This window comes from Haliotis asinina, chromosome 8 (genome assembly GCF_037392515.1).
Source record: "Haliotis asinina isolate JCU_RB_2024 chromosome 8, JCU_Hal_asi_v2, whole genome shotgun sequence".
Classification (NCBI taxonomy): Eukaryota; Metazoa; Mollusca; class Gastropoda; order Lepetellida; family Haliotidae; genus Haliotis; species Haliotis asinina.
In genome coordinates this window covers 28,712,579-28,734,620 of record NC_090287.1, presented here as the reverse complement: position 1 = coordinate 28,734,620, position 22,042 = coordinate 28,712,579, and the positions used below count along the sequence as shown (strand labels likewise).

Here is a 22,042-nt window from a genome sequence, read left to right as displayed (position 1 = left end):
CACTTCAAAAGGAAACAATAAAAATTATTTCATATTCTTTATATCAAGATTCAAACACAATGAAATCATGAGAAGTACTGTTTCTATGAATGAAGATACTTTCACTCCAATAAAATTACATAAAAAGAGACCAATCTATGAGAAGCCAATATACCTACAAAATCATCCTAGACACAGTGAGATTCTTGTATATGCTTTGAGTAATTCATTTTCACATAAAACCTTTTCGGAATGTTGTTCTGAATTTTACTAAATATTTTCATTGATATTGCAAAAGTTCCATTCAATGATATGAAGATATATTGCAAGATAAAAAAAATACATCATGTTTTTCTTGTATGTTTTATGCATCATGGTGAAAAACAAAGTGTTAAATGTATATTTTGGCAATATTAGTTCGACCACTATGCATCTAACTATGTATCTAATATTACCTGTACAACTAATGAACACCATCAGCTTCATTAAGGACAAATGTTGGTGCAACCATACCTCCTGTATTGAAAGAAATGTTGTAATACTTCTGGCAAATCAGCAGAACTTACTGTTCTAATTATGCATAAAGATAAAATAACCTCTTAATTTTTCACAAATTAATATTATGTCATATCTAACACTAATATAAGTAGTAATATCGCAAGAATTCATTTTACATGATAAAGAAACAATTCTTCTACAGCCTAAATATCCATGACTTCGGCATTGTGAATTTTGATAACAATGATCCATTTTAACTTGTGATTGTCATATTAAGTTTCCTGTTGAAAACATGGAAGGCATTCTCATCTAGTCATAATATACACAGGACATGCAGTTTGATTAAAATAAGGTATGGTTTGTGATTTCTTTTGCAGGATATATGAAGCAAAATATAGATTTAATGTTGAAACGCTATTTCATGTTTTAATAACAAGAAAATATAGTTAACAGGTTATGATTTAGCATCCTGAAAATATATATCATTTAAGGATACATTAACCTATTTTTGATTATTTTGCAACCTTTCTGATTGTGAATCCAGAAAATAACATATCCCAATATTAAACTATATTTCATCATAAAGTAAACAGTCAATAGATCTTATCTATAAAGGTGTTCTGAAAATATAATATTGTATATTCAATTAAAAGATTCTGTAACAAGATTAACAATGCTACTACCAATGAGCTACGAACATGCATCAAGAATTGTCCTGCTACAGGATAGAATATATAGTTTGATTACTCATTGTACAAAATTCATCAACTGAATATTAAGGCATGCATATTCCTGACAACAAAATATACATACAGAAATAAATGCAGAGTACCTTTTCTCTACAGACCTGGGACACTAAGGTCACAGAAAATGCACATCAATCATACTATAAATAGTGGTGCCCACTACTTAGCACTAGGGAAACAGACAGACAACTTGCAGGATCTTGCACACAGTGAATATGGAATACCAAATCTGATGTATTGAGTGCTGTCAAACATTATTTCAGAGTCCAGGTGAAGAGGGGTGAAGGTTGTATGGAGCAATATCTTGGCAATATCCTCCTAAAGACTAAATGTAACAGCTACCCAATGACTGATATGGAACCCATCGCCCCTTCCATCTAATGATGTAAAAGTTTGGACTTCCTTCCTAACGTCTATGCCCCTAAAGTAAGCTTAAGATGTCATTGATCATTTGCAGACCAGTCTGCTTCTACATTTCAGTTCTTTTAAGAGTAAGCTCTCCTTTACATTTTGAGCCTGGATGAATTTCAACACAATCAAAATCTAACAAAAACACTTCACCAATAGTAGACTTGTATCATATACAGTCTCTCACATGTGACAGCACAAAGCCAGACTACTGTGATAATTTTCAACCTGTCATAATTTCTTAGTAGCACCCTTTCTAAATCTCTCTATACAACTGTGATAAAAAACAGTCGAAGATGTATGGGTCAGAAACTTCACTATGGTATAAACCCTACCATGACACACTACACACAGACCTTGTGATAAATGATCACTTCCAAATATACCCCCAACCAGTGTAATGACTAACTACATCTTTGGAGTCAATCCAAGCAGTTATCGATTCCACATCCCCTTTAAAAACACTGTGATTGACATGTAAATAGGCCATTCAATTTTTATTTGAGCCCCCAACAAAATTGACAATGTGATATGAATCTACAGATGTATCTCACACAATTACTGCAAAAATCAGCACTTAATACATCACAATTGGTAAATGAATTTTCTTAAAAAAAAACAAAACTCGTAATTTGCAGATATATCTCATTGGGCCAGTACCTCCCTCCATGACAGTGAATAGTGGATGAAAGTTTTACATCATGACAAAACTGTATGAGGTTAAAATATGAATACACAACAATATACTATATATCTCTATATAAACTTTCAATAAATTTTTATGCAATGGGAGACCCTTGGCTAGGTCTATAAACAGCACAAACCGCTGACATAGACACATTGCAGTAGGTGGGCTATACATATATATCATTAGATTGTAGAACAGTACACATACTGGTGGTGACTCTATAGTGTCCACACCACACACAGCAGCAAGTCATTGGGCTTGTATATCGCTGTAAGCAATATTGCAACTCTATGACATGGCAATGATAGACTGAGGAGCGGTCTCCCTAAAACACTAGGTGGATAAGGCAGGCTTATGCTACACTCCTTGGAAATCCAAAAGTGTAGTGGGAACTTAATTTTTGTCAAATATACATCATAACCAATTCCATCTCAAAACATCTGATTGCTATTTGACAGTTAATCAGACTTTGGATAAGTATGAAAAAAATAAACTATCGATTCATGCAGACCTACACTTCATATCAGCAGTCTGATAAAACTATTCTTCCATATTTGTAATAAATCTTAATAAGCAGTATATGTGTGAAAATAAATTATGAATGGTCAGATTTTACTGGTAAATCATATGAAACAATCTTGACTTATCAGTCTCAGTCAGAATATAATATGACCCCCAACAAATTATATATAGTCATTTGTGGTCTGTTAGTGTTGGGAATACACCAAATAACACAAAGAAATTACCCTAGCATGATGAATCCAGGCATGCATGCATCTCACCCTAATATTGTTTCTTTGCAATAAAACTTGAGACAAAAATCCCACCAAATTACCACTCATAATGTATGTTCAAGGCATGAACAACTACATCTCAGTTGGCATATATTAGTAAAGGGTTTCCATTTGACCCCTACATGTTTGTGTCATGTCAAGACTCTGACATACCTAAAGCGTTGTTTGTATTATGACCCCTTCCCATCAATGGTGTTAACACATATCCTACCTAAAACAGCATCCCAAGCTGCAGTAACACCCTGCCAGACCACATCCCACCCTTCCATAAAACCACCAGGACTGATTTAAGAGATGTTAACCTACTTGCACCAGGTGCAACCTAAAATAAAAACCTAGTTCCACCATTCAAATTCCTGATGTACTGCTTCTATTGCAATGTGTAATGAAGGAAATATGCTTTTGAATTATTTAGATCTTTCATTCAAATGTTTACCCACTCAAAAACGTATTTGCACCTGGTACAAGTTAGAATAGTAACTGGGTTGCATTGTTTAATGTTGGATTGCACTAATGCAAGTAACGAAGCACTAAATCAAGCCCTGACCACCCAACCTTACTGCACTCTACCATAAAAATCCTCCAAACTTTACACAAAATCCCACCTTACCATAACACCACCCAACCTTATTGCACCCCTTCATAAAAATCCTCAAAGCAATCTTTCCAGAGCATCACACCCTTCTATAATACAACCCTACTGCAACACAACCCTTCACTACCACAGCCCACCCTGTCATAACAATCTGCCGGACCACAACACCCCACCTACTACAACACCACCCCATCTTATCACAGCAACCCTCAGGCCACAAAATCAGCATACCACAACACCCCACCCACCAACACCCCATACACAGTTTAATACCTGCTGTTTGTTACACTGACTTGTGTAGATATTCAGAATGTTTGGATCAATCTATCACTTCCTTCCCCACTACCTGGTACTGACACTAGACTGTGTAAATACATAGTATAAGGTGCATTTGTCAATATTTTTGGTTTCAGGGGAGCACAGATCTTGCTGAGACATGGACAATAGACATATAAAATGTGTAAACACTAAAAATCAACCATTTGTATAAAAATGTAACCAGGAACATTTCCTTGTTTCAATGTATCTAAAACATGGGTGGGATCGTTCAAATATCCATCTGATAAGGAATATGCGCTGCACACAGACTGTTCTCTACATTGGGAGCAAAGACACAGACTTAAATGATATCACAGATCTTACATTTTCACTTGCATTTCAGACTATGGACAATCTTTTGCCAAGTTAAGATGACTTTGTATCACAAGCTTCACAAAGAACAGTTTTATCATACGTAGATCTATTATTAGCGGTGTATGAAAAAAGGCCAATGTGACTGCCCTACACACGCTAGATATCTGATGGATGGTCTAAATTTACAGCTGACCTATTTGATGTACTGGTAAAATGTTGAGATGTTCCTTTCATCTGGGTAGATACACCAGATCTGGTCTAGTTAAATCCTTTTTGGGCTGGCAAGATTTTGAAGTTACCAGCACTCATGTCTGGCTGCATTTATGGCTTATTTCATATACTGTTATTAGAACATATATTCTGATAAATCTATTTGGATGCCCCCTTTTGTAAATTCATCTGCTGCCCGTGTAATGCTAATTTAGTCAAATACTGTGATGCTTAAGTACGTGAATACAAGACTGTTCTCACTGTGGTTAAAATATCAATAAATACAATTTAGTTGTAAAATGCTAAAAAAAATGTTAGTCTTAAATAAAATGGTTATTTACAAACCATTTGTGAAAGACACTGTCATGGCAAATAGCTATATCTTCTATATTTACTGAAGAAATAATAGCTGAAGTAGCATTGTGAACTTAGAATGTTGAATATAGAAACAAACTTTTCACAATGTGAATCCTTTCAGTAATATCTCACAAAAACAACTGATCAAGGTATCACTTTGAAGACATAAAAATCTTAACTGATAAAAAACTGATAAAACATATGATAAAATCATGTTATCAAATGTTTCAGTCTTTTGTGGTTAAAAAGAATAAATACAGACCAGAGACCCATTTTACAAAGCAATCATAGCTCAATGGATGTGGTAAGTCTATCAGGGATGGCAAAAGGTGAAAGTGATTTCAGCTGAAGTCATCTGGGGTCAGGGGGATCTAAGAAGATTGAGCTGCATTTAAGGTCACAGATTTCTGAAAATTGCCATCCAAGGTCAATGTTATGACACAGGAGTTGCGATAGTCCTACTACTACTAGACGAAATGGGCCCCAAGCCAAATCAAACATCATGGTTGAGTAACTGAAACTTTCACCGATTAAAAAAAATGAAAGTAACCTTTAAGGTGATAAAAATCTTGACATGTCCAGTACGTGTGATATTTCTATCCAACTGACAGTTATCGAACTCTCTTTAGCCAATGTCACAAAGCAGCCCCTATATGCTAGAAAGGGCATTCAAAGTCATGTCTTCAGCAATGAACAAGGCCCTAAACCATACAGCAATGCCAGCTCCAAGACAATCGCAGCTCTTGAACTTTGAACACAGACTTAGACAGCCGTATCGTTTCAGTCCCATTGTTTCAATCCCTTTGTGAAAGTGCCCAGGTACACTGAGGCTGAGTTTTTATTATGCAATCTTCTGGCAATATTTAGGACATATCACAGCATTGGTCAAGTTGCTATGTGCAACCGTGTGAGGAACTAAAACAGGCCTTTGACATGCTGAGCTAACACTCTACCCACCTGCTGAAACACTGACCACCAGTACAAAACTGTCTGGTTCATGTGCCACAAAATAAGCGTTCAAATCATTTGAACAGTTTTCTTACATCTCACTGACCATAAAGCAAAAAGAACTTAATGATCTGCATTAAAAAATCTTGACTAAAGTAATGAAACAGTTATCCAACTCTTGATCCTTCCTCATGCAAGAGTCAACAAAAGTCTACCGATTCTACCAGAATTTCGTGCAGACAATGATGATCAGATTATCACTAGATCAAGTTGCACTTGCATCTAATTGTCATGGATTGCTACAACATTTGGCAACAAGCCTTGGAATCATCCCTTATACATGTTTTATTCAAGATGATCCCTCCTCCACTACAGCTTAAATAGTTATCAGAAAATTTTTCCAATAGTCATATAATATGTCATTTCTACCAAAGTACAATATCAATCAAACATCACTATGTTATTTTCACTGTGGTATGAGTAATTTTCACTTAATTAAGTTTACCCATAAAATTAGATGCGCAGGCCAATATGTATATGTAAAATGACAGAACTGAGTAGAACAAAACTAGATGGACATAAACAAACCACAACATATACTTTTTCTGGGGAGGAAGCAAAAATCAAATATATACAAAAATCATAAAAATCAGGTGCTTTGAGGCTGTTTTTTCTTGAAAGAAAATTTGGATTGAAGCTGCATTTTTAACTTCTGTCTATTCTTAACTAATTCAGACTGGTCTTGTCTGTAAATCAAGACGACAATATGCATGGATTTACTCTGTGAGGAAAGTGCCACAGTTGTTTTGATATAAGAGCTGTGTCACCTCATAACCTCTCCCCTCTAAGATTTGAACACCCTTACAGTACAAGAATTCTTTAGTGGAACTATGTCCTAATTTCTGACCATTTAGGCAACTTCATCCCCAATGATTACAGTACTACAATCTCTTTTAGAAGTGAATGAGGACTATATACAATTGAGAAAAAGGTCAACCTTCAGGATCTGTACAACAATATATGGAAACATATAAGTGAACATCTCCACAAGCAGCTACACTTAACTCTCTGTCAAAATAAACTTGTTCATGTGATATGAGAACACTATGGGAAGCACCGGTACTGATTTTCCATTCCTGACAATCATCATTCTTATTAACAAGAAGTCTTTAACTGACAGTTCTCACCCATATGCAATATACACACAAACGTCAATATTTTTGTGCTCAATTCTGTTTGTGCGTGTTAATATTAAGTCCTCATTACCAATGGTTCTGCTTATTGTTATTTTTGGGTGATGTAGATTTACTGAAGTGCTTTTGTGGAAGCTTGTCTCGATGCTAGTGATACTGACTACAAATGCCCAGTTTCTGTGTCATGCCCGAGGACTCTTGACCATAGTTCTATGCTGCCAAGAAGAAAATATGGTTTAGGAGTATTCCAGGGTATGTGGCCACCAAAGATCAACAGACAGACAGACGACAGCAAGTTCGTAAAGTAGAGCAAGGCTTTGGTACAATGCAGGACTTCTGTGCATCTCAGATTTTACAATCATTCTCATGATATTGACACATACTTCAAAACATAAAAATGACTTCTAGCAGATCGTTGAACCAGATCCAATCCCCCACTTGTTCTGCATCTTTGCGCACTGCTCCCATCCTCCATCAAGGACACATTGTGAAGTCAAGGTCACAATGAGATGTCACAGTCACAATGAGATGTCAAGGTCACATAATAACAGTTTTCTTCTACACAAATAGATCTCAAGACTTGGGTTTGTCACGCAACTTGCTGAGGTTATATGTTTCATTCACACCTTTCTGTCCAACCTCATTCCAAAGTTTGAGATTCTTTTCTTTGCGGTACTGTTCCCATCTTTCATCATCTGACTCATGGGTGAGATAGCGCAAGCCCACTTTGGTCTCCAGAATACGCAGATCACACCAAGTTTGGTAATCCTGTAACAAATGAAGCAGTATTTCACACTGGATGTGAGTCAGGTTAAACAATGACTGTGTTTTGTGCTTACATTGGCTTTCAGTTGTGTTTGACACTTCATTTGAGTCGGGTGTAACATTACTTGGCCCATGAGCATCACATTAGATAATCATCTGTGAAATCTATACTCTTACCCGTGATCCCAGTGGGTGAGTTGTATTACTGACTCACAACATCAATGTGATGGTGAGGCCCATATACTAACCATGTGTCGGATATGTTTAATACAATACCTGAAGCCAGACGTGACAGAGAGACTTGTCAACGGTGAATCTCTTCCTCATTTTCACTTGCAGCAAGTTGCTGATGACATCGATAGCTGCGGAAGAATAAAAACGTGTTAGACATTTCACCCTCTGATGACGGATGCCACCATACGAGTAGTTGCATGAGACAGAAACAAGAATGACATTTCACACTGATGACAGAAGTCACCATACCGATAGCTGCATAAGACAGAAACAAGAATGACATCTCACACTCATGACGGGTGTCACCCTACGTGCAGAACAAGATGCTGTCTATAGATCTGAGGTGCTTCCCAGTTTGTGAGCTCTTTTTGTTTGGTTTTGAAGTTCTGATACTAAAAGGTAGAGTCACTTTACCAATGCAATCCACTTGCTGCATATATAACATGTATACAATTAGTAATGATGAGTTATCAGTCAGTTGATGACATTGAATTTTCATACACATTCAAATGACAATTTTCATCAGTACTGTTTTAAACAGTATCCATGACTATAGGTAATACAATTTCAGAAAAAATAAACAGTGATAAATCAAACATTACCATTTGTTATTTCAAAGCTTTGATACACTAATATCTCAGCACAATATTAAAATCTTTTCCAGCAAAAACATTTTGCACTCAAAATAGCTGTAATTACTAATCTAATCTATAAAGAAGTATTCGCTCAAAGGGCAGTGCCCATTCAATAATTGTGTCTGAACCAGACAATCCAGTGAAAGATATTCTGAAACAATCCACACCATTGGGGTATGGCAACAAGGTCAATGCCTGGTTGTTTGTTTGGTTGTTTAACACCACACTCAGCAATATTCCAGTTATATAATGACTGTCCAGACAATCCATTGATCAACATCCATGAGCATCGTTCTACTCAGTCGGGATACAATGACATGTGTCAACCAAGTCAGCGAGGCTGATTGCCCAATCCCTTTAGTAGCATCTAACAAAAAGCATGGGTTAGACCAATTCCAACCCAGATCTTCAGAGGTCACCAAAAGTTATTGCTTTCAAGACTAATATAGGATGCTGGGGACATTTTCTAACCTGGAATCTTCATAAGAGGAAAAAACTACTCACCTTCCTGAGATATTTCCTTCCAGGGACTGGGGGGATACATAAAGGCAGCATTTTGGATTTGGTCACTGATTTCTTCATCTTCATTGAATGGGAAGGTGCCACTTAAACTGAAAAACATCATTTTCATATATGATCCATATGAACAACTGACGTATAATACACTCACCCACCAGAAGCCTCCCTTTCCTGCCATTATGGTCACATGACCAGCCATGCTTGCCACTCTCTTCAAATCTCATAAGCCTGACACGAGAATTACTGGGAATTCAGTCTGAGAGGGGCATTTGGGAGGGCTTGACGTCACAAGTCTGAATAAGTATTAAATATCAATTCTATTCAGAAAATTACATAGTTTTCATTATGCTGACTCATGCTTATTATGCTTTAAGAATCCGATGGAAACAGGGATGGGTCATGCAACGCTGGATTCTGTTGACTGCCATATAAGTACATCCAGTACTTTCCCCTTTTGGGAACTATAAAGGTGATAGTTCAGCCCTGTTCTTCCAATATTCATCTGTGTTATGTGGGGATCAGATCCAGTCAAACTTGTCTTCTCTTGAAGCCTTCATTGACTGGAACATGATGATATATAGATCAGCTAGCATCCTGCTAGTGTCTAATGTGACTGTATGTCGAGATTTCCAAATGAAGACCACTCGCGAGCTTTCTTCATGTACAAGTATCTTTATTACATGTACAAGGTCAAAATTACTCATGCCAGCCTGTTCAAGATGTACACATGGACTCTCAACCATTATACTCCGCAGAGTGTCTTGGTCTCAACAAGTCATGTGATAAAAGAGTGAGTGCCATTATAGTTGTTAACGATCAGTTTCTGTGTAGAGTGTGTGTCTACACCAAGGCTTTCACTTTGGGTGGATTGGAGGCTTGCAGAGCTTTAAGTCCTACTTCTTTGTATGACCAGAGGACAGTGTTGCAGGATACTTCCATAGGTGTGTAGATAATGGGATGAATAGGCGCTTGAAATGTTGTCTCCTTTTCTTAATACAATGGAGACATATTTTCAACGCTCTAACTGGACATCATGATAAATCCTATGTATCGTGTGGCTCAAGGACTGTAGATAATGCCGAGATGTGGAATTATCTGTCCAGTTGTCCAGGCTGCTAATTTTTATGGATAAAATCTCATTTCATTCCTAGATGTACAGTCTGACAATGAATGGAGTCGAATTGCGTGTGATTGAAGTAAAGAGCATGTATTTCTGACATCAGTGCCACTGTTGCTAGGACGAACAGAAACAGCATTTTACAGTCCAGTGGCTCATAGACATCACTTGTGAGGTGTTGTAGTACGACATTCAAGTGCCAAGATGGACCCTTAAATCTGCATTGTTGGTCCTCTAGCTTGAACGAACATAGTTAGGTAAGTAGTTTTGGTAGTTTAGTCAGCTTGATCCCTGTTTTCATGGTGATAACACAGCTGAGTGCCACCAAGTATGTCGAGAATGTAAACCCTTTCAGTACTCTGAAAGTTGTCTCCTATTTTCTATCTTTCTGGCATATGTTTCAAACTGCAGCCATTTATTGTCATATAAGGTGTGGGTAAATCTAAATAGAGCTAGGATGACTGCCTTCGCTGCCCTAGCAGAATATCCTGAATGTTTCAAGTTGGCTTTGGTACGGTTCTTACGTGAAGATGGAACAATGTTGGACTGCCGTCTGCTTGTTTGGTGTGGGGATGGTCGAGTACGGTTCTTCCACTCTGGTAGTTGCAGTGTTGGTTGTCTTAGTTCCTCGATGAGTACTGGAAACCAAACTCTCGCTGTTGTATCAGCATCATCTATGTTATTTTCCTGATGACTTTCAGTAATAGTTCTGGAGGGGGCAATGGATAAGCATTCAGTTCTTCCAACAAGATGCAGAGAGCATCTGTTGCCCACACTAATATAGCAGATCCAGCACTGGAGATGCGAATGTTGGTATCTGCTTGTTGAACCTTGTGGCAAATAGGTCAATATGCAGCAATCAAAATGTCCAACAGATGAGTCGAAATGCCTCTCGATGTAGCATCCATTCCATTGGAGATGGCTGTAGAGGGTGTGACAGTGTGCCGGCCATAACATTGTGTGCACCTGGGATGTGAAAAGCCTTTATAATGGAGGTACAAGTCATCAACAATGTCGAAGAGTTGAAAGGCCAGCTGTAGCAGTCTGTGAGACCATGTTGATCCTTTGCTTGTTTGTGTAGTTTGTTCCTCAATGCTGTCAACCAATGCCGCACTGTGTTGATTATAGCTTTCACCTCCAGGTGGTTGATATACTAAATGCATTCACTGCTCGGCCAGATTCCTGCTGCCACCTCATTATTCAGGTGAGCACCCCAACCTTGTTGAGACACATCTGCGTAGAGATGGTTGTTGTAGACCGACACTAGCAAATATGTCCCTGTGCAAATATTCAATCAGTATATGGTCTTAAGTTGTCGGACACAGCTATCCGATTTAACGAGTTGAGGTGCTGAATCAGGAACTGTTGTAATGGGCGCAGTTGTATACATCCTCATATGGTCAATTTTTGTGCGGATGTGAGAAGAACGTATGTAGACATTGCCACTGTCGTAGTGGTAATGGAGGAAGTAGAGCTTGTTCATGGCTGGAATTCTGACCCACCAATTCTTTGGGACAACGATCCTGTTCAGTGGAGTGATGAATCAAATCCTGTGGAATTGAAGATCTTGCTGCGGCTCAAATTCTGACTTCAGTAGATTCACAAACCATCCGAGTTGAGTTAGCAGCCGTGCGAAATTGAAGTTCAAGCGATTCACTATTTTTCCCCCAGTGCTGGGGGAAAAACTGGTTTCAAAAGCTGCGCTGTGCCCATAACACATGCACAGTGATTAGGTTTGCAAGGGTTGGAGCGGGAAGGCGCTTAACAAAAACAAAGCAAGTGATGAGTGCAAGGATTATCGCTGCAGTCGAAGTTTGAGAACAAGAGATGTTTCTTGTGATTACAAGCATTTTGGGTCTGCAGTAATAAAAATACACTTGTCCCATACTTACAGATTTCAAGAAAGTGCAGCATTAGAAACACTAATGTCATTGGTAAAAATTGCTCAGTTTGAAAACTGAAATGTGTTAATACATGTCTTTGGAAACATACAAAATTATTTTGATTGTGACAAGCAGTCTCTGTCACAGACAAAACTCAATGTCTGTTTATTGACACCTATGTGCCTGCCTGTCTGCTAAAGATAATATGCAATACACAACTTCAATCACTGACCACATGCAATTTGAAGTTAACATGTATCAGGCTATATACCATAAACAAAATACATTGATTTATGGCTTGTTCACCAGAGTTCTGTTTCTGTCACATTATATAACTACACAGACAAGCAGGTAAACATGACATCTCATAATTATGTCTGTGGGTTGCAAACAAACAAATTATTTCCTTCGATGACTGGGTCGGACGGAAACCGGTGCAAACTCACATTGTCGGTTTCAAGTTCTGCTTTGTATTTGGACGAACAACAGTTTCCAGCCAGGCAGTACATGTAGTTCGCCATCTCAGTTATTGTTGATTGGATCGAACAGAAATGCAGAGAGCATGTACTTACAAAACCCAACTCTATGCATTCTTTATGGACAACAACTTCTTCTATTGTACATGATGCAACATTCCAGTATGAATTCTTATACCGATGTCACTCATGCCTGACAACTGTTTATAAATCCTCGCTGAAATGTCGCACCTTATACAATAAAAGAAGTTGTTATCCATATAAAGTCTTACTTTTTTATTACTCACCATACTTCTAAAATGCCAATCAAACATATCATCTCTGTATACATTGAAATACGCCCTCAGTGTATCGGCACAGGAATCAGCCAATGAAAGGACTTTGTTCCATTTGAGTGCACACCCACTCACTAGGACTGGGTTCGGTCTCCCATATGCTTCGTTTCGAGGGAAGTAAACCCAAGTACAAAATATTGATCCATTCTGATATGTGATTGGAAGCTTATAAGTTTGTGTATTTCCTTTTTCACGATCAACAATGTGTATTATATGTCATGAATAAGTGATAATTGTGTTTTCATTATGTTTGTTTTTGGGGGTGCATGTGACCTTTAAGCAAAAACTTATAGTGTTTTCGAGACCCAAAGTGTCTCCAACCGTCCTCATTGGGCGATGCAGGAGAGGGTGGCAAGCATCGCTGGTCATGTGACTGTAATGGCGGGAAAGGGAGGCTTCCGGTGGGTGAGTGTAGAGTACGTCCACTTCAATTAGAAGGACCTTCAAGGGATTTCAAGTGTTCCACTATCTTCGCATAGAGGGAGGAGACAAGCACAATAAGCATGAGTGAGTCAGGATAAGGAAAAAGGATGAGTCAGGATAAGGGAAAAGGATACTTCAATCTGAGGGAGAAAATATGATAATGGATCTAATGACCTACACAACATATGCCATGCCAGAGAATAGTGAATGAGATGGTTCTTTGCTGCTGTTAGCACTATTCCAGCAATATCATAGTGGGGAATACCAGAACAGGGCTTCACACATGGAACCTTTGTCACAGAATAGCATGAAATCAAGTAATTATGTCAGTAAGAATAAACCAAAAATCTGAAAGGTCACCTTTCCCGACATGGCTATGTCTCCTTCGACGACCTTAAGTCATAGTGATATATCTTGATTTCATGTGCATAAAGTAGGAGAGTCAATACTGAACCTATACCTAAGTCATTCTGGGCAGAAAGGAGACACATATAAAGGTGCAACAGACAGGATTTATGTTTTATTACTGTAATTTTCACAGGATGGTACCCAACATTCATTGAAAGGAAAATTTGTTTTCAGACACTGAACAAAAAGTAAAAGTCTCTTATGCGCTATGTATACTGTAGTATACATAAAGAAAAGGGCTGTCATGTCAATATTTGCACTCCCTACCTCTTAGACGTTAGAGAACAGTTTATAGGAGTTGAACTATTACCTGACATAGACGACCACACCCACTGACCACATGTCCAGTGACCGATTATAACCTTTCCTCTTCAACACCTCTGGGGCTGAAACAGTGCACACATAACATAAACCCAATGATTTAATTCTGTATCTCATGTATAAACATTATACAACACACAGTAAGCCTAAACATTCACCACTGCACATTGTATCTCATGTATAAACATTGTACAACACTGAGCAAGCCTGAGTCTGAAACAGACTGATCTACTGAAGCCCAGAGATTGTGCACCAAACTGTAAGCCTGAGAGTGAAACTTGGAAATACTTTATGGAGGCTAGGGGCTTTCAGATTGTACAATCTACTGTAAGGATAAGACCTAGGTACTGGGGCTCTCAATTTGTACAACATTCTACCACATAGCACAATATATCATGTTTAGACATTGAATAATATGGCATAAGCATGATGGTTGAACCACTGTCAACACAATGTAACCTAAACAGCTGAAATAATATTATATTGTCCAACAGAGAAAGGGGCAATGTGATGTGGAGTTAAAGGTCCCATTCGGCATTATTTCACAAGTACAGTGATTTGCAAGCCCAAGTCCTGTTTGCTGGGATACTAATCTATTCAACCCACTGATATACCGTTTTATGCAAAAAATACCCCTGGAATAGATATGGAATGGTAGGGAAACAAGAAGTACCATATTCAGCATGTTTTGGTAACATGTGGAGAGAAGGATTGGCCTGCTATCTGCACAGTGAAAACTAATGGATACAGTGACATGTGTTAACAAAGTCAGTGAATCTGACCACCCAATGTCGATAGTCACCTGTTACGACAAGTATGGCTTTGATGAAGACCACTCCCAACAAGGATCTTCATGGGTATAAACATTTTATTTTGTGTCGTGAAAATACATGTTTTCATGAAAGTATTTTCATTAGGTACAGTTTCGTGTTTAGTTTCAACAAGAAGACAAAGTCATCTGTATCCCCTGGCAATATGGAAGCAGAGTATTGAAAGGTTTATAAATTTTGCTCTAGAAAGGAGCACTAAAATGAAATTCAGTGAAAGCCAAACTTTGTTGGCATGGATACACAAAAAATGTTTATTCAGAAATCCAGAAGTATTGAGAGGCACAGTACATCACCATCTATGTAGAAAGTTTGATAAAGAAACATTGAGCGGTCTTAACATTCAGCTCCGGCAAAGAGCACTAGCATCAAATTCAGTTGAAGTCAAATGTGTTGCCATGGAAATGCCCCTTGATTTATTCAGAATTCCCACACTACCAAAGGCACCATTACACCATCAGACCTATCTATGTGCCAAGTTTGGTGAAGAAATAGTGAACAGTTTTAAAGTTCTGTTCCGGAAAAAACGAATGTGCACTGACTGACGGAGCACATTTTACACCCTCTGTAAAACGTGTTGCGAGGGATAATGATGCAGATGCAGGAGCCTTAGTTATGTGAGGAACTTGTAACAGATAGGACTCACCAAGATAGGCAGGGGTACCAACAACAGATCTACGGAAAGACTTTTCACCAATGATTCTTGCAAATCCAAAGTCACATAATTTGACCTGAAACATTAAAGCAAAACTACACTGAATGTGTAAGTTCCCCATGTTTATGCTGGCTCATATAACCATCCTGATAATGTCTGTCACTCAAACAAACAGTATCTTCCACTCAATGATATTTTAGTTAAGTAGTAAGTCTCTAAATAAAGGAAATGTGTTCTAAATTAGAATAACAGTGTAAACATCTAAAGCTATATTCTATAAGAATGTACATTTCTCTATACAGTAAACATAACATTCTTATGCATGTTATTTACACACAAATGTGTAAATTAAACGAGCCCTTATATATTATTGGAAAATAATGAGTTGTTTCAATAACGTAACTGCCATAAGAATAAGGTAATAAATTGTTGAAAATGAGGTAGTAAGCTTGCTTATTGGTATATCAGATTGGATCAATAGGTTACCAAATATAAGTTGTTACCTAATGGTCTATGAGATTACATAAATGGGTTACCTCCCTTATGTTATTGTTACCTGTGGGAATGCAGTCTCTGATGACAACAGTACATTTTCTGGCTTCAGATCACAGTGGACAATGCTCTTGTTATGTAGGTGTTTTAAGGCAACCAGGATCTGTGGAAAGTAGACACCCATTTAAAGGTCACATGCAACGTAAAACACAACTTTGCAGATTCTGGTACCTTTCGGTATGCACTTACCGAAACAAATCATCAAAAATGCCAATTCAGCCTATAAAGTTGAAAAAAACGCGATGAAAAAAAGCCCGCGAAATCGGGGTTCAAACGTTTTACTAAATTCCCCCCAGCGCTGGGGGGAAAACTGGTTTCAACAGCTGTGCTGCGCTGCGTCCATGACGCATGCGCAGTGAATAGGTTCGCGGAGCTTGAAACAGTATGCATGCCCAGCGTCTGAGTTCGTGAGCAGGAGTCTAATCATGGTTGTGTACACAAACAAGTAAATAATCTACTCGTTACGTAAAACAACTTGTTGATTGTGGTAAGCAGTCTCTGTCACAGAGAAAGCTCAGTGTCTGGTTTATTTACACCTATATGTCTGTCAGCCTGTCTGCTAAAGACAACATGCAATACACAGCTTCAATCATTGACCACGTGCAATTTAAACTTAACACCTATCAGACAATACGACATAAAGAAAATAAGTTGATTTATGACTCGTGCACCCGAGTCCCGGGTCTGCCACATTATGTAATTAGGCACGTGTGATACACATGACATGTTTTTATGTCTGTGGGTTGCAAACAAACTACATTCATTTTTTCGGATGACTGGATCTGACGGAAGCTGGTGCAAACTCTTGTCAGTTTCAAGTCCTGCTTTGTACTTGAACGAATGACAGATTCCAGCCACGCAGGATTTTTAATGGATCGAGCGCAAATTCAGAGAAAATGTATTTTCCGAACCCAACATCTCTATATACATTCTTCATGGATAACGACTTCTTTTCGTGTATATGATTTTGTTTGACAACAGTATATGAATCTATACTGAAACGACGCATCAAGTACATAAAAAGAAGTTGTTATCCATAAAGAATCTTACTTTCTTGTGACTGGCTATACTTCTAAAATGCCCATCAAAAAATCATCTTTCTGTACACACAATGAACCCTCAGCATATCAGCAAATGAAACAGCCAATCGGAAGCCGTCGTTACACTTGAGTGCATATCCACCCGCTATGACTGGGTTCGGTCTCCCGAGGGCTTCGTTTCGGGGGAAGTAAGCCCAAGTACAAAATATTGCACTTTTGAATCGCGATTATACGCTTATAATTGTGTTTATTTGCTTTTTTAAAAGCAGCAATGTATATTATATGTCATGAATAAGTGATAAATGTGTTTTAATTATGTTTGATTTTTTGGTTGCATGTGACCTTTAAGCAACTGGCAAGAAACAAAAACGATATAATAATCAATACCTAATATAATAACTGACAATAATTTTATTGACAGACTTGGGCAATTCATAAGCCTTCATAAGGTGCAGAAAAAGAAAATTATTCACTTTATTTTTCATTACAAATATGTCATTTATGGACCACTAAACTGTACTGTCTTTACCTTAGTGACCTACCACCAATCATCTTAGTGCTTTGTGAGGTCCAGTTGACAAACCGAAGAGTCACAATGAGGGTAAAATTGAGATTGAAACCTATATTATCTCTGGAACCTGACAAAAAGGGATGCAACTCTGCACACTTCCGACAATACTGCTTATTATGGAAGCATATTTTTTCACGTGACAGTTGACAGAAAAGCAAATTGACTCCAACCCAGGTCTGACCAAAAGTCATATTGATTTCAGTTACTTTTACGTCAAACTATGACGTCATTCTTTTGTATATATGTCACATCATTGTTGACATAATAAAATTACTTTTCTTGACTAAATGAACATGTTTTGGTTTTTAGGAGCATTTTTTTCGGTAACTACATACTCAAACAATTATACACTGATGAAATTCGATCAATACCTTTTTATGGGCCCGTGAAATATCTGTAATTGTATAACATATCTGGGTAAAATGTGCCAGAGATGTTATTCTTCAAATTGGACATCACATTTTTCTTACTTGTGATATGAGGTATTTGGTGACTCTTTCGCTGAGTCGACCCTTAGGGCTGGACAGTATCATCTCCAGCATATCCCCCTTCAGCTTCTCCATCACTACGAAGATCTGCAACACAAGGGAAGGACAACTGTGAAAGAAACTCTATCAAAACATCATGAAGAAGTTATCCACAAATGTGCATGTTTTCTTTTTCATTCATCATATGACAGTGTACACCACTAATATAATGTCCTTTACTGCCAGTAATCATATAGAGACTAACGCTTGGTCTCTAAATAAATATTAAGTGGAGCATTTCAAAATAGTTTTTTTAATACAAATTCAAACTGAAAATGAGCATCGGTCAGATGGGAAATTCTTATCATGGTGTATACCACTAATGCAATGTCATTTACTGCCAGTAACTATGTAGCTTAGTCTCTGAAAATATACAACTTTGAAAGTGACAAACATAACCATTTACATTGAAAACCTGAGGAAATATGGACTTCAATAAGGGATTTAGCATTGCAGGGAGGGCAAGGCAATAGGAAAAATAATGTGGTTTAGGGATTGTGAAACAGACTAGTAACTATGGTAACCCATTCATCAATGTGCTTACCCTCTCTGGTGTTTCAAACATCTGCTCCAAGTTGACAACACCCGGATGATGCAAGTTCTGTATCAAGATATACATGGCATAAATCAAACACTCGCATCAATATGTTACATCTCCAGTTTTCCTGTTTTATAACCTAAACAATATGCAAATGTCTAATCATGTCCCTCCTCCTTTGTGTTATCAATGCTTATATGCTGCTTAAATTTTCCAATTTATTATCTAAACTGTCATAATATGCATCTACTCTCTACATATTCCTGGGTGTTGCATGATGCACTACACACCCATGTATAGAATTGATGCAGGAAATAATATATAGATAAACTATCCCAAGATATTGTTCCAAACGTTTTTAGAGACATTTAAAGTAATAATGGTAATTCTTGAATTTCAGTAAACTACATCACATCATTATTTTGTAGGGCCATCATGTTTCTTGTATGGACCCTTGAAACTGCAGATCCTCTGGACCCATAGTTTTAAAGGCCAAGGTAAAACCCTGAACTACATTTGAGATCCGCCAGTCTACTTCAAGGAATTAACACGTCCACGTTTTTTGTGCCAGTTCAAGTATTTTGCAGTCTCAAGGGAGAAGTACAAGACTGCCACGGCCAATAATCAATTCTCACCTGCAGAATGGAAACTTCAGTCTTCAGCTGTGCCTCCTGCTTGGTGGGAAACCTCATCTTGTCTATGACTTTGATGGCGACATCCCGATATGTCTTCCGATGTCGCCCTGTACATTCACTTAATGTTTTATCTTGAACAACATACAACTGTCTTAATTACAACAAACTTAATAAGAGATGACAAAACTTGATCAACTTCTTTATTTTCACAATATTAACATTTTGATATAACTTCTTAAACATAGCATATGTTTGAAAATGTTATAAGAAGCGATACTGAAACATCACTATCATGAAAGCATAAAGTCTTGTCATCTCTATACCACTAACTTATACAATGCCACTCAAACAAACAAACAAAAATTAACACGTGCTAAAATTAATAACAAAATGTATCATCAGTTCATTGTTGAATTGTGAAGACTGCGGGTTCAATACCTCCATAAACTATTCCAAACTGTCCCGATCCAAGGACATCTTCTGGAAATATTTGGTACAGCTGGCTGACATCTGGCTGAAAAAGCAGATCAGCGATAAAATATGCGTAACATATTCACATGAACAGCAACATAACTAAAGCCTATAGAAATACACTTAAGCAATGTTCTTTTCAATGCATATTCTCAAAATCTAACGCTACTTCCTTGTGAACTTGCCTTTCTGAGGCTACAAAAGTGAATAAGGTGAGCAAAGTTTACAACTGGATACCTGACCTGCTCAGCAACATGAACATCATATGTCTGCATCTTAATTGCAGAAGTCTGCAATATCATCATAAACCAGACACACACTGGTCCACAATGAAAGCATTCCTCCTCTCCATCAGACAAGATGAGAAGTCAGTCATAGGGTCATCTATTTCTGATGCTTCTTATCTTAGGACAACTGCAACTCATCAATCATTACAACCACCCAATAACCAGTGAAGGAGTGAGAGAGTATTATTAGCAATATTCTCCCAATATCACTGTAGGGGACACCGGAAATGGGCTTCATACATTGTGCCCATTACAGGAATCGAAATCGTGAAGAGCATACTTCATTAACAACTTGGGTACCAATTCCAGTGAAGGATCTTATGAGTGAGTGACAGAGCTTAAAATAAGCACTGGTCTCTAAACACTGAAGTCAGGATCCGCTGACAAGATACTAACTGCATGTGCAACGATCAGCATCATTGATTAACACAGATATTCAATTAATTAACACAGATATTCAATCAACCTAGTCTCAAAGGCTGATTGCCCAGTACTCAATTACGATAACTTGTACCCATGTTTACATTCATAAAATAATCATAATTTCATTAATTAAACTTGTCAGAAATTTCTTCAGGAACTTTGCCTTAAGTACATTTTAATTAAATAGTTTCAGTATATACAATACCGGTTTCTGTGATGCGGTGCCATCAGTGCCATTGTTCTGGTTTTCACCTGGAAGACAATGGAACATTCACTTTCAAATTTGCATTTACATCCATTCCTCATAAGTCCGTTTCTTATAGTTTCTTTATTACTAGCTAAAAAACCCCATAACTACAATAATAACTTGAATCAGAATTATTTTCTTACTGCCTAGTTTGCAAATGTTTCCAGCTTTTACCTTTTCAGAAATGCATCATCTTACCAACAGAGTGACATGGTAATAATGTAAAACCTTAGCAGAAATATAAAGAAAAATAATACAATAAATTATTTACTCAACAACCAAGCAAGTTTGAAAACATGACCACTGATTTGGAATCTGGTTTTGATTGCCAAAAAAACCCACCAATTATCAAGATAAGATTTCTCATTCCTCTCTACATGTCATGATACGATAATTGGTAGTTGCCTTGTTTCCGGACTAAATGTCCCTCGGCTGTATATACACATTATTTTGTTGTAGAGAGTTTGTTACAGGTGTCTCTATAAATGTGTCTTGTGATACATAAGAAATATATTTTGGATTTTGCAACAGTTTGAGCTATCTCCTGTTCCTTTTTAATAGATATTTTTTGCTATATATGTTTGACTGTTTATCACACCAAGTCATCTTAATGTAAAACTAAAGCCCAAAGTAAAGCAGTTCTACGAGCGGCATCGGCGCACAATCCTTTAGTTATACAAGTGGAGAACTGGTCTTCAGCAGCCCATGCTTCTCATAAGAGGTGACAAACAGGTAGGGGTGGTTGAGACATCTGTAGATTGATGCTCATTAATCACTGGATTGTCTGGTCCAGACTTCATTACTTACAGATTGCTGCAATATTGCTGAGAGCAGTGTTAAACAACAAAGTAACTACTTTGGTTAAACCCACAATGCTGACAGACCTTGAAACATGATCAGGGTAAAACAGTTTTCTATCTCAAAGTCAAGCATTTCTGGCATGCCAAAGCAATTTAAACTCCACAATTTGATGTGCCTTTGACAATTGAGCTACTCAAGCCCCCACCATGGATGAGCCACTGGTGTTGGGTATAGTAATAAATCAGTTCTTAGTCCCATCTGAACCGATTAATCATCACTTAACAACAAATTATTGATCAATTT

At 37.6% G+C, this 22,042-nt stretch overlaps 1 protein-coding gene across 4 annotated transcripts in view; it reads right to left on the bottom strand.

Moving 5' to 3' along the window:
- Nucleotides 1-25: 25 nt before the first annotated feature.
- Nucleotides 26-22,042, bottom strand: part of LOC137293505 (serine/threonine-protein kinase D3-like) — a 106,088-nt gene continuing 84,071 nt past the window's right edge. For all 4 annotated transcript variants that reach the window (XM_067824082.1, XM_067824083.1, XM_067824084.1 and 1 more), the window contains 11 exons: nucleotides 20,897-20,943; nucleotides 19,949-20,024; nucleotides 19,511-19,617; nucleotides 18,882-18,938; nucleotides 18,281-18,385; nucleotides 16,204-16,302; nucleotides 15,639-15,723; nucleotides 14,155-14,230; nucleotides 9,188-9,294; nucleotides 8,091-8,176; nucleotides 26-7,817 (listed from right to left, as the gene is read on the bottom strand). In XM_067824082.1, coding sequence (XP_067680183.1) covers nucleotides 7,623-7,817; nucleotides 8,091-8,176; nucleotides 9,188-9,294; nucleotides 14,155-14,230; nucleotides 15,639-15,723; nucleotides 16,204-16,302; nucleotides 18,281-18,385; nucleotides 18,882-18,938; nucleotides 19,511-19,617; nucleotides 19,949-20,024; nucleotides 20,897-20,943 — 1,040 coding nt within the window. In that variant the 3' untranslated portion in view covers nucleotides 26-7,622. The remainder of the gene's footprint in view (nucleotides 7,818-8,090; nucleotides 8,177-9,187; nucleotides 9,295-14,154; nucleotides 14,231-15,638; nucleotides 15,724-16,203; nucleotides 16,303-18,280; nucleotides 18,386-18,881; nucleotides 18,939-19,510; nucleotides 19,618-19,948; nucleotides 20,025-20,896; nucleotides 20,944-22,042) is intronic.